This window comes from Larus michahellis, chromosome 7, assembly GCF_964199755.1.
Source record: "Larus michahellis chromosome 7, bLarMic1.1, whole genome shotgun sequence".
In the NCBI taxonomy this organism is placed as follows: domain Eukaryota; kingdom Metazoa; phylum Chordata; class Aves; order Charadriiformes; family Laridae; genus Larus; species Larus michahellis.
In genome coordinates this window covers 34536579-34549976 of record NC_133902.1, presented here as the reverse complement: position 1 = coordinate 34549976, position 13398 = coordinate 34536579, and the positions used below count along the sequence as shown (strand labels likewise).

Genomic DNA, 13398 nt, shown 5'->3' with positions numbered 1-13398 from the left:
TTTGTGGCGGAAATCAATTCGTTTAGAGAACAAATCAACTCACATAACCTTTAGTTTCTATAGGCCTATGTTATTTATTGTATTGTCATCTAACTAACGTAAATACTAAAAATACTAGTTTTTTGCATTTAATTAAAAATTTGAATAAATGTAGCTTAAATCACACAATTGCTTATATGCCCAAGCAAATTATCATCCTGGTTAGCAAGAAGAAATATCAAATTTACTGCAAAGACAACGCTTATTTCTGCGCTACCTGCTTTAACGGTTACCACTCAGGAAAGACCAGAGTTTCGTTAGCACAGTAACAAAAACAAGAGTAAAATGAAGGGTTTTGCCTACATACTTAATAGAAAATCATGATTAAGTTAAAGAGATTAAAAAAAAAAAAAAAAAGAGCCAATGGATACAGATTCCAGGGATTCAAAGTCAGGCAAGTATTTCATTGACCTCCATCTCACATTCCCAACGCAACACACAACCCGGGTATTTGACTCCAAGGGTTGCACGTGTCGGGTGGGCAGCGCGGTTATCAGACACTGCCAGCCTTAATTATTTGAATAACAGAGATTATCTGGCGTTAAACATACTCCGAAGTTTTATCGTCACTTCATGGGCAGTTGCCTTCGTATCTCATCAGAATTTGAGATCGGGACAGAATAAATCGCACTTATTCCGGCAGGGACTCGGCTGCCTGACCTCCCAGCTCCCGTAACTCATTAGGGAGCTCCCAGGGGAGGGGGCGTGCAGGCGTTAAAGAGAAACTATGCTTCTTGAGCTGGGGGATTTGGGGTTTTTTTGTTTGCTATTTTTATTTTTTTCAGTTGGGCAGCAAACCCACTGCCCTTCTCTCAGCAGTGGGTCCCCGTTCAGGTTTTCTCCTTTCCTGCAGGAACTTCCACAGTCATAAGTCACTTGTTAAACTTTGCTGGAGAAAAGGCATCTCCAGCAGGAGACCGGTGCCTGGTAGGAGCTAACAAACCCTGTTTGCCCTGCATGCATCGCAGGGGTTGACTATCCCCAGAGAGAGTCTAGGCTTGCTGTTTTGGGGATTTCCCCCCCCCCCCCTCTGACTCTGATCCAGCTTTGCACCTTTCATCATCGATTCTAAAGGCAGTCGAAAGCATCCGTGCAGCAGGGAGAGCAGCCGTCACTGTCAGCAGCACCCACCTGCGCTCCACGGAGACGGAGGAGCTGGATATATCACACAAGGGGATGACTTAATTATCCTAATTACTCCTATTTACTACGATCTGCTTTAGAAGTGGGACTTTGACTACCTGGTTCAGGTGTGCTCGCGCAGCAATGGGGAACAGCAGATGCCTTTTGCTGAGTTAAGCCGAGTGCTCCTCTGGCTCACTCGCGCTGCCGAAGGACACCGGTGCCACCGCCACAGCCAGGGCGGCCGAGGCAGAGCCATGCCCTCCTCCAGCCGTGTCCCCTGTCAGCTCCTGCCAGGTGCTTTGAGAAAAGGATGCTTTTGCCACGGCTAGCTGTGGTGGCATTAGGTGTCAGGGACAAGCACGTAACAAGGAATGCAAACACCTCGCCACCATTATTTAGAAAAAACCCTATCTCCTGATGACGGGCATGATGACATTAGGAGTAGAACCATGGGAGAGTGCCACAGCAGGGAGCTGACTGCAGAGACAGGGTCAGCCAGAGCCACAGGGTCCCTGCCAGGCACCCTGGAAGGGAGGGCGGGAGCGATGGATGGGCTGAGCACCGGGATGCACAAGGCCGTCAGGCAACAGTGGAGCGAGGAAATGCATCGTGTGCTGCTGAGGCGGCGGGGGGAAACGCGGTATGTTTAGGCGCTGGCTTGGAGCAAGGTATCCATGAACACATGCGGCTGCTGGAGAGCACGAGGCAGACGTGGCTGGGGAGCACATGGGCCATTGCTGTTGGGCTGGGGGACAGGGGTAAGGCTGTGGTCGGAGATACACAGTTTTCCAGCTGCGTCAGTTCATCGGGATAAATAAAGTGATAACGTGCACGAATTAATACACAAATTACAGCTAGAAGTAACTTTTAGTGCTACAGAAGGTTAAAAAATAGAGGGAGAGGGAGAAGAAAAGGATGATACTTTAGATTCTCTTAAATCCTCCCCCTGCTCTGCCTCCCCAGCAGCCCCCCAGCCCGGAGCAGCACTCGCCGAGCTTACCAGCGTGCACCTTCTCCTTCCTGGAGTCCTCCGTTCCCCACTTCCAGAAGAGCTGCCAGAGAGAGCTGCCTTCTCCTCCCCTCTCCTCTCTTGGCTGGGACATGAGGGAAGGGGTGGGACGCAGGGAGGCTCCGTGCTGCTGACGGGAGGGCAGCACAGCTGCTCGCAATTGCCGGGGGATTATTCCTCCTCCTCGGGATGGTGTTGTCTGCCTGAGAGGAGGGAAAGGGCAAAACCTCCCTGCTGCCCCAGCAGCCTCACCTGGCTGCTCCTCTTTGGGGCTGGCGCCCAACCAAAGCGTCTCCCTGATCCTCGCATCTCATTATGCCTTTCTTCCCTGCAGGTCCCACACTCGCTCACTCCTTTTTCCCTGCTTTTATTGCCAGCCCTTCAAGCTGGCCCTTTTGCCCGCCCTTGCCCCCCCGAGGGCAGCTCCAACATTTCTCCGGGACCTGCTGTTTCATCTGGCACCTCTTTTCCATCCCCGTTTACCCCCCGGCTCCTCCACTCTGCCTTGTGCCAGGGGGTTCTGCTTTCCTTGATAATTAGAATTTTCCACTCTTCATCAAGATAATTAGGCTCCAAAGCATTCCTTGAAAGTTTTGAATCGAATCGATGTGCTGTTTGCCATCGATCTTCTCTGATGTTTGTATTTTCCCATGCACAGAGCAGTAGAGAATGAGAGCCAGGTGGGTGACACGGAGACACCGTTTGGTCACAAGCAACGCCGCTGCCTCGTCTGCCGCTCCCGGAGGTGGCAGCGCCCCAAGAAACCCCACCAGGAGCGTTTAGAGCCAGGAATTACTCATAATACCAAACCAAACTCGCTAGCTACACCCTTTTCTATGGTCAGAAACTGTAGAAATGGAGAAATGAACACTCGCAAGGACTGCAAACCAGCGTGAAACTCCACGTGCACCTACCCAAGGACAGGCACTCCATTGGGATGGGCGGTTCTGCCACGCTCCTGGGGTCAGAGCATCAACGCATGGAGCGTCTCCACCAGGGGGGCCGCAGCCAGGCTGACGACAAGTGGGTTTTTTTACGCATCGCTTTATCGGAGCGAACAGAGAAATTGTTTATAAGTTTTGGGCACTTTCCTTTCACGTGGCATCACAGTTGAACCCCAGGAGGCAGCTAAGAAAGGTTTGCAGGGCAGGTCCAAGTGTTCTTGGTGTATTTGCGTTCGGAATTCAGCGCTGGATCCATCTACTCTGGGCAGCTACAACCGTGTAACGGTAAACTGCAGCTCCAGTTCGTTCACAGGTAACTACAGAGATATATATATATAGATATATAAAAAATATGGAACAGCAGCTGCCTTTACAACACTGTTTGGGTTCGGTTAAGAGTCCTGAAGCATTCTTGAGAGGCATCTTGGATAACGAAGAAAGAAATTTTCACACTACAGAGAGGTTTGTGGGAACCTCAGCGAAGTGTCAGGCTCCAAAGGATTTAGATCAGAATGGTCTTGTCAAAACGGGTAAAAGTCTAACTCGCTTCTTTTTAAGTCAGAGGTTGCTCAGCGTTCAAGTGACAATTTAAAAAATGAAAAAACCCCAGTATTTTTGAAATATGTTCATTAAGTAAAAATAAATAGCTTAATGTTAGAGTTCTAAAAGCAAAATTTAATAAATTAATATATGCATGCCAGATAAAAATACAAAATTACAATTGAAATAGCAATAATAATAAAGGAACACTGCGCAGCATTGCAGATTTCACTGCAACCACCATAAACATCATGGAGAATTACTTAAAGTAACATTTAAAGTACACATTTTGTTCCCGTTAAAAACAAATTACTATATGATGAAAAAAACCTGAAAGAAACCCAAGGAGAAATCAGCCCCCGAAGTGGCAGAGAATGATATGAAACGTCAATAAACTGCCAGAGGCTCCATTTCACGTAAGTCGGCTTTCTTTTTAGTATCAGAAACCAATTACATAGAACATAAAAGCAAATTCACAACAGGTTTACACGGAGAAACATGCTGAATTACAACCACAAACTATCCAGAACAAAGAGGCCGCACCAGTTCAGTTGTTTTCTTCATGGAATGAGTCTCACCAGAACAGGGAGAACAGGGAGCAAATCATGCAATAGCTTCAGCCTTTTTTATTTATTTTTTTTATTTTAACATGATAAACACCCAGGATTACTAGTACTGGAAAGTATGTGTTAACCTTTTTCAACATCAGCTGAATGGCACTACAGAAACGACAAAGAGTTCCTTCATTTTTATCCTGAATACATCGAAAGCTCTAGCAGATATGGAATTCAGTGACAAGAGCCATTAAATTACTTTAAAATATTCCTTCATCCATAGAACACTGTTGCTTCCTTTTTTATTACAAAACCCCCAAAATATTCAAAATAAAATGTCTTCATTTTTTATAAGCATCTCCACCACAAGTCTCTGATAACGGATGTCATTCAACGCAGCCATCGCGTCCAGTTCTGGCGCTCTCATGAGAGTTGGTCCAAAAACTATGCCCAGATTCTCTGCACTCATCAGATTTTCCTTTTCATGGAGCGTTACTCTGTGAAAAATAAGGACAGTGTTTTTCGCATTCCTGCGGTGCCAAACTATGCTTGCCTCTGCTTGAAAACTGGGGGAAGTGGACGGGAAATGAAATGTGTGCCTCCCCCCGAAGCCTAGCAGAGGCTGCTGTTTCCAGCAGGACACACTGGGAGGCGTCGGGTGGGACCCTCATTAGTGAGTGCAAACGATGTTTGCAGTGAATCGGATGTCTCCGTCCTCCCACCACGCACACGGCCCACGTTTACTTGCAGGAGGGGCTGGAACTCCGCGGCGAGGGAAGGGGACAAGGGGTGAATTCAGACACATCAGAACAATTTTGCTTTGGCTCTTTAGAGCGGCAGCATTCGGAGGCCGTTCCTATGGGGAGCAGAGGGTGTTTGTTAGTACATGAGCAGTTTTGTGGCCACTAGAGACGTGCCATTGTGCCCAGCCAGGTGGGATTCAGCCCAGGTTCCCCTGGTGGCATGACCCCACATGGTCACACTGCTCCCCTCTCTCTCAGGCATACGACGGCCATGGCGGGGAAGCACATCCCACGTGAATTCCCTGCCTCCAGGCACTACAGGCTAACCCTGCCCGGATGGACGCCTGGTTCCTCTTCAAGACAAATTACGTCCTGTGGTGTGTACTAAAAAAAAAAAAAAAAAAAGTGAATCATCACTTTGGGACGGCTTTGAAAGCACCAGGCTCTCACTGTAACCCCATTTGCACGGCGGCCCAAGCAGGTCATTAAACCTGGGCTCTGACGGGCCCCCTTCCACCCTTCCCTCTTCTGGGGACCTCAGCAGCTGCCGAGCAGCCGAGCCCCCGGCTCAGGGACGCCTCCCGCCGCCTGGTCCCCATCTGCAGAGGAGGAGGAGGAGGCGGGGAGGCCACGTTTTGCTACTCCACAGGAATCTGACCCGTTCAAAGCTGCGGGCAGGTTCGCAGGCCACCTCCAGAAACGTAATTTGCCCAAAAATTATGCGTACGGGAGAGGCATCCTCTGCCGGGGCTATTGCAGAAACACCTCTGCTCAGCAAATGCCAGAAGGGTCACTGCTGCCCAACCGCGATGGTCTCCAGGGTCATGGGATGGTGTTTCTTCAGGTTGTGGTCTCCCGCGCTGCCCTGCCTCAGCACGGGCAACACTGGGTCCCGCACGGTGGTGGCGGGATGGAGGACACCCTGCCCCGGGGATCCCGACACGGCGTGGCCCATGGCTGCTGCCCACCGCCACGGATGCAGCAGACACAGACGTGCCTCGAAGCCCGAGCTTCTGCCTCGGTTTATCCCGGTGAACTGCCTCGCTCAAGGAAACAGAGTTAGATTACGCACATGTTTTAATACACGCTATGGTTTAAAGAATCCCTAAGGATTCTCAGAAATGACTAAGAATCCAGGTACAGCAACTGAAAGAATCTGGGTAAATTATTTTTCTTTCCACCACTGCGGCATCTTGCATTGCATAAATCCTTTGGTGTATATATAAAAAAAATTCAAGATTTTTCTTCCGTTTTTTCCCCTTCTGCCTTGATTTTTTTTATTTTGAAACAAGTCAGACTGATCTTTCCAAGCTTTGGTGTATATATAAAAGAAATTCAAGATTTTTCTTCCTTTTTTTCCCTTCTGCCTTAATTTTTTATTTTGAAACAGGTCAGACGGATGTTTCCAAGCTGCTGTGCCTTGTAGTTATTTGTGTTTGTAATTATTCCCGATAAGGGAGCTGTGTCTGATTACCTGAATTCAGCAGCAAGACAACAGCCTGCCGAGCACCGCAGCTCTTTTTAGCAAATGCATTAAAAGGAAGTTTAAAAGTGAGTGAATTTTTGTCCCCCTTCTCCCTTATCGTTCACCTACACCAGAAACACCATCTGAAAAAGCATCTTGCTAACTGGAGCAGCAGCAGCTACTCCAGTTGAAGGTAAGAAAAGGGTAAGAAAAAATGAACTTCACACTTCACAAGCAGTAAGGTGGGTGGGTTTTTTGTTCCTGAGTCTTTCATCCCTGCGTCTGTTCTAAAACGTCCATTAGAAATGTCATTGAAATAAATGGGCAAACCAGGCAGAAACCCTGTAGCTGAATTTTGCCCGAGGCGCTCCACAGAGCCAACATATTCCTACTCGTAGAAGAACTATCGAAGGAAAAAAGCAGAAGGGAGCTTAAAATAAAGTATTTTTCTAAGGAAAGGGAATGATTCTTATATATTGACAATAAGTTCAAGTTACTTGAGAAACTAAAATGGATACCCTAACACGCCACGTTGATTTTTTCCCCTGCTTTTCTGAAAGAAAGAGAACCTGGGCTGTTGTACGGGATATTCATCTGTCGGCCCCTCTCTAACAATTTTTCAGCCGACTGACCAACTTCAACCTTATCCCAGGGAGAAGGGGAAACTTCAGACAGGATTTAGGCTCCTACGGTTCCGAGAAGGTGGCGGGTGGAACGAGGGGCTCCACGCTGAATGACTGGCAGAGCTTACCAGGTGAGTGAGGGCCAATTAACACTGTGCCTAATTGGCAGCAGCTCAAGCCTGGTATGTGCCATCTTTTTTAGGGTGTCAGGGATGACCCGGGGAGACGAGACTCAGCAGAAAAAGATACCAGTCTGTAGCCATTAAGCTGAATTAGTTCCTTGCCCAGGGAGTGATTTATTACTTCCAGAGGGACTAAAGGCTTTTTTACCATAAATATTCACTGTAACCCTAGATATAGTGCAAATTTGTTAGGCAGATGACTTTTGTGCTTCAAAACTGTGGGTTTTCTACTTATTTCTTTTCAAGCACTTTCCGAGTGCTGTAAGTGGGATAAAAACCAGTGTTTGGGTATTTGCTGTTGTGCAGACTGTCATTCCCTGCCACAGTCTGTCTCCAGAATTTGGTGGGCCTTGCCCGGAGTTCTTCGCAGGTCCCAACACGGACTTTGCTAAAAATGAGTTTGGCTTAGCGTTCTCTCCAGCTAGTCCCCCTACCTCTTCAGATGTGCCATGAGATACCGTAGCGTTTCACAGTGTGCAGGTGGCAGCAGTTTCAGCGCCTCATGGAGAATTTCCAGCTGTTCATCCGGATCGGTGGTTTCTGAAACGCAGACGTTCAACTGTCACCACGCGTACAGCCAGAATTCACACACAGAAAGACAACACTGGTGGCCTGCAGAGGGGACAGGGTCTCACAGCTCTGCTGGATTACTGATTTCCAGGACCTATCCAAACCTCGTAGTGGAAGATTTGCCTGTCGAGAGAAGTGCTCGGAGCACAGTCGGGATGTGACTGGTTCTGGACAAAGAAAACTCCCCAAAGCAAACTGCACTCCGCCAAAAGATTCCCTGCAGCCTACTAAAAAAAAATAAATCCCTTCGTAATCCTTACTGACGGGAGTGGTTTTGCACAAACAATCTACAGGTGCAACCCTGGGACAGCAGAAGGTACTGGGAACTTTGCCATCAGCGTCTTTGGCTGTGTCCGTACTACTTGGAAAAAAGCCTTCTCCGGAGGAGCGATAAGCCCAGCATCTGGCCTGTGTTTTCTACCCATGGCCCCCTCACACCTTTCCAGGTGTGCCTGGTGTGACTGCTACATCGCAGAGATGCTCCAGGCAGCCAGGATGCTTGGGAGAGATGTTCCAGCTGGGCTTAACCCCTGCGCTTGCAGACTCGCCGTCTGCAAGGTCACCCTCGAAGGTGGCCTTAGGACGAGCGCTTATCAGCTTCTAAAAACACTCCGAATGGACGCCTCTGGAAACAAATGGCTTATTATCTTATTTCTAAACGTTTTCATAAATTACCTTCTTTCTGGCAACACAAACCCAACTGACTTTAAATGTTACAGGCAAGTACTAGGGATTCATGCAAGACATAAAAAGCAACGTAATCCATCACGTGTGATGAAAAGGAAGCATTCCTGGTGACAAAGGCAAAGAAAAATGTGTCCATGGTCACGTAGCACCCCGTAACGTGCAGTGCATATTTCCTCCTGCAATCCTTACTAAATAGGGCACGCAGGGTAAGAGCTGATGGGACAGCTAGTAAATCAATAGGCAAGTACTGCAAAAAAAAGGAGAAGGAAGGGATGAGAATGAAAACTAGGAGGAAAACACGTCATACTTACTTGCAGACTCTATAAACTTTGGGTAGGCATCATACGTGATGAGCGGAATTGGCAAATCCCTGAAGTACAGTTTAAGTGCACCAGTGATAATATTGATATCTTCATACATATTCACAGAAATATCAGCTTTTTCCCCATCTGTGTGGAGAAGACACTGACATTAAAGCCTTGGAAGCGTAAACAGATGTGGAACAGAATTCATAAGAAAAATAATAACTTGCTTAAGCAAACATTATTAAAAGGGACACAACTACAGATTTTGGCTTTTATAAGGAAAACAGAATTACTGGGCTGGGAAGTTCATCGTTTCGGGGTGAAAACCTCGAGCATTTTATAAAGAAACCTATCCTTTCTTCGTTTCAAATGATTACAAAAAAATACAGGGTTTTTTTTGGGGGGGAAAAAACCCGCTGCCTGATCTAGCAGTATCTATCTTGTAGAAACGTGTGGAAGTTTAGCTATTTCTGAACACACTGCGTTGCCAAACAACACGTTTGTCAGCACTGAATGAGAAATCAGGGGTGTCCGGGGAAAAAACGTAAAAGAAAGAAAACCAACTTGGTCCACAGCCTCCTCATTTTATAGGAAAAACACGTGTTCACCATTTAGCCACAGCGTACTACCTACTCCTGACCGCGGCGGACACAGATCCAGAACTTGGCTTCTCCAGCGCACCCCCACCCTGCTAACGCTGCAGAGGAGGCAGATGTTGTCTGAATAGGTCCAGTCCTCCGGAAAAACAGGAGAGAGAGTTTCCAGCATGGATTTTTGGCCTTCATTTCTACTGGGATAGGGGGACTGCAGCTGGAAAGCCTTTAATTTTCCCACTGCCTTTTCTCAGAGAGAAGAGTTTGTTCTCACTGACCTTCTTTTAGACTGTAGTAATTCAAACTTGGTTTGCGCTATTGTATTCATCTTATTATTTTGGAGCTTTCATCCAGAAAGATGGATTTAAGTTGCACAGCCCTCTTAAGGCGCTTCACCGCTTGCCCTCTATCCCTCCCCCATCCCCCTGAGCGTAGTTTTTCCCGCAAACTAGGGCAGTAGTTCAGAAAGCTTCGTCCTTTCCTACGCACATCATTACCGAGGCACAGATACTGATGGAAGGAGAAAAGGAGATTTTGGTGATAAAGGCCAAAGTGAAGCTGATAAGGCTTTTTCTGATGGGGAGACTCCCCTTCTGCCGGCAGAGCCGCCGGACTCCTCCAGCGCACTGATGCAGCAGAGCATGAGACGAGACAGGAACGGCACAGAAAAATCCTGTATATTTAATACAGCCGGCACGCAGGAAAGACCGTACCTCTGTCAAATGCCATTTTGACATCTTCAATAAGATCACTAAATCCTGAGACTCTGTACAGTCCTTCGGAATTAAGACCTGCAACGAACGTTTTAACAAGATTAAAATTAGTCTTAATTTTACAGTTTCTTTCCACCCAGTTCTTCCTTTGCCAGGTGCTTCATCTAAGGCAGAAAAAGCAGGCATGGTTTAAAAGCCTTATCAGGCTTTTCTTTCAGAACGATATCTTATCCTGGCCTTTTAACCCTGACCCTTGCATCAGCTGCCTTGTCATATCAGCACTAAATGATGTTTATACAAATGATTTCAGAGCTGAAGAAACATAGTAAACCAATTACGACCAATTTAAAAATAACCGAGATTAGCATACTTGATGTTCATTATTTCAGAAAGAAAACAAATACTCCAATTCTAGAAGAGGATGCTCAGTGTGGGCTAAGGGAACTAGCAAGAGGAAACTCTTCGATACTAACCGTCTTTTTTTAGCACATTCACTTAATTTTTTAAATAAAAATATTACTGCAAAGATAGGTGCCAATATATAACTATAAAGCAGTAATCGTCCATTAAGCAATTTCTGGCAGAATCTATAAAAATTACAAACGGCTATGAACCATGAAATAATGCAAAGTAGAATATTAGCTGTGCAGGGTAATTGGCAGTCATAAAATGTCTCGTGCAAATCTGTTTGGAGCAATCATACATTCAGCAGAAACCCAGATGACCCAGATCAATCTAAACGGATTATCAGTAAAGCGACCGAAGGCCATTAACTACGCCTTACCTCTGGATTCAATTTCCCTAATGCACATGTCTACTACCATTGGTCTCTTGGTGAAGTGTGCTTTTACTAGCGTCGTAAGGTCACAGCTGTACACTTTTTTGACATGCTTCAGGTCTGGCTTGCAGTCATTTGGGACCATCTTGGAACACTGCTTGTGCACATTTAAACCACAATCTGAGAGAAAAACGAGAAGACAATTAGGCTGGTGTTTGGTGAAAGCGTGTATCCCAAGGTCAGTACTGCGGAGTACGCATGGCTCCTGCAGGATCTGACCTCATCTGGCAACTACTAGAATCATAGAACAGAATCATAGAATGTGCTGGCTTGGAAGGGACCTCTAAAGGCCACCTAGTCCAACCCCCCTGCAGTAAGCAGGGACATCTTCAACTAGATCAGGTCGCTCAGAGCCTCATCAAGCCTGGCCTCGAATGTCTCCAGGGATGGGGCCTCCACCACCTCTCTGGGCAACCTGTGCCAGTGTTTCATCACCACCCTCATTGTAAAGAACTTCTTCCTAATGCCTAATCTAAACTCACCCTGCTCTATTACTTCTGTGGAGACCTCTTAACCGTCAAATGCACGAGGCAGGGACAGACTTGAAGTAAGACAGATTTTTCTACCCAAGACATTTCTTCTATCCCTGGAAGATTTAACACAAAGTGACAAACTTCCCCTATGTTTTTTTGAACCAGGATCTAAGGGTCAATTATGTTCCTCACCACTGTTCTGTATTTTGCTATCACGATCTAAACTTCCTTCCCAAGCTGCTGCGAATTTCCTAACACAGTTGTAAAGTAGTGTAGCGTCGGACTGTGGCATGAGACACCTCCTGGCTGAGACGAAGGTGGGGACTGGGTCTCAGAAGGCCACGACCCCTCTGCAGCCCATCTTGGCCCAAGGTCTGAACGTGAGGGATCCCAACGCTCTTGCCAGATGTGGCAGCCGGTGCGTAGCACCACTAGTGACAGGGCCCGTTTCCCAGCTCGGAGGGGAGCTGAAAAGTAGACACAGGGGTCACCAAGCTGGTCGGTGGCTTCTTGCTACTGAGCAGTGTACAAAGGACTTCGCGAAGTCACAGCAGCTGCAATTCCGATGCCGTTTCACAGGGTGTTTCCGAAACAAAGCACTGGCAGGCACCAAAACAATTCTGTTTACTTTAAAAAGGACTTAGGGAAAATTTGTTTGTGTTTTTTTTTTAAAACAAACAAACAACTCCACAGCTTTACTGTAAACATACTGAGAATGAGATTTAGTTTAAGTGAAACTTAATTGAAATCAGCTTAGAGAAAAATGTTTGTTCTGCTCCAAACCATTCAAAACCATAATACTCAGGGTTTGGGGGAAAAAATATATCTTGGAAAACACCACCAGTTATACAGTGAAGATGGGAAGAGCAATACAGTCCCCTTTAAGCTAAGCACACGCTGCAGTTAACACCAGCAGGCAGGCTCCCGCACTGCCCGGGGCCCAGGGCAGCCCCCGGTGACTCCATTTTCACTGCCATTCCTCCTGTTTTGCAACGGAGACTCACAGGTGTTTGCAAAGAACTAGCCAACCGGCAAGAAAGGTGGCCCTTCGCCGTCAGGGCGTTTGCCATGCTCTGACACGCGCTCGGTATGCACCGAGGCTCCCCTTCTGCAAGCGTTTCTCTACTTTTCTCCACTGCCATACGGAGTCCCCTGGATTTCTGCAGAATTAAGGGATGTAGGAACTTGAAGGAACGATGCCTTGATGAAAATCTCTACTTTCCTCTCCCACTGCAGTACTGAGTATCTGTCTATATAGATTCCCTTTGTATTTCATTCCCGCAGATTTTGCCAATACTTGTATTTTCATTAACACTCCATAGATTATTTGACTTTGTTGTTTCCAAAACGGTAAACCAGACTTCATCGCTAAGTTTAATTTCCACTAAGTCAGCTGCAGACTGCTGCTAAAAGCACTTTGTTTACTGAGCAGACCTGTAAAGCATCCAGCTTTGTCGCTTAGGATCCTCTGTAAAACATCCAATCTCTGGTTGCAATTAAAGTTCGGCATGTCACCTTCGATCAGTCAAAACACGCACGGATCCCGATGAAATGGCTGATTAGAATTCTCGTTAGCTATTTCTGTGCAGGAGCGACTCCCTTCCTCGTGAGGAACGGTTAACGCACACGACGGAGCTGCAAATGCTGAATTTCCCACCTGGCTGTGATTTGGCGTGGCCAACCCCACCCTGGGCAAAGCCAGGCAGGGCGGCAGCCGGGCCCCTGCAAACGAGCAGCATCGGCGGGGCTACCATGGCCACCAGCCTGCCCAGCCTCAGTCGCTTGCTTCGACCCCCAGCCCTCTCCTGGCGCGGAGAAGTTCAGTTTGGTTGCTCGGTTGCCTCTGAAATAGTAACTGCCAAAGCACTTGCCTTCCCCTGACCACGTATTTAAACCCCACGTTTACCCAAGTGCTCTGAGACCCCCAGTTGGAAGGTGCATGGTGAGACAACCTCCTCGTGCATGGCCCCTAGCCTACCTGTGGGTCTGGGGTGT

General features: G+C 47.2%; 1 protein-coding gene across 4 annotated transcripts in view; it reads right to left on the bottom strand.

Moving 5' to 3' along the window:
- Nucleotides 1-3771: 3771 nt before the first annotated feature.
- Nucleotides 3772-13398, bottom strand: part of CHN1 (chimerin 1) — a 106084-nt gene continuing 96457 nt past the window's right edge. For all 4 annotated transcript variants that reach the window (XM_074596006.1, XM_074596009.1, XM_074596007.1 and 1 more), the window contains 5 exons: nt 10877-11050; nt 10093-10170; nt 8793-8930; nt 7659-7764; nt 3772-4708 (listed from right to left, as the gene is read on the bottom strand). In XM_074596006.1, the coding sequence (XP_074452107.1) occupies nt 4537-4708; nt 7659-7764; nt 8793-8930; nt 10093-10170; nt 10877-11050 (668 nt within the window). In that variant the 3' untranslated portion in view covers nt 3772-4536. The remainder of the gene's footprint in view (nt 4709-7658; nt 7765-8792; nt 8931-10092; nt 10171-10876; nt 11051-13398) is intronic.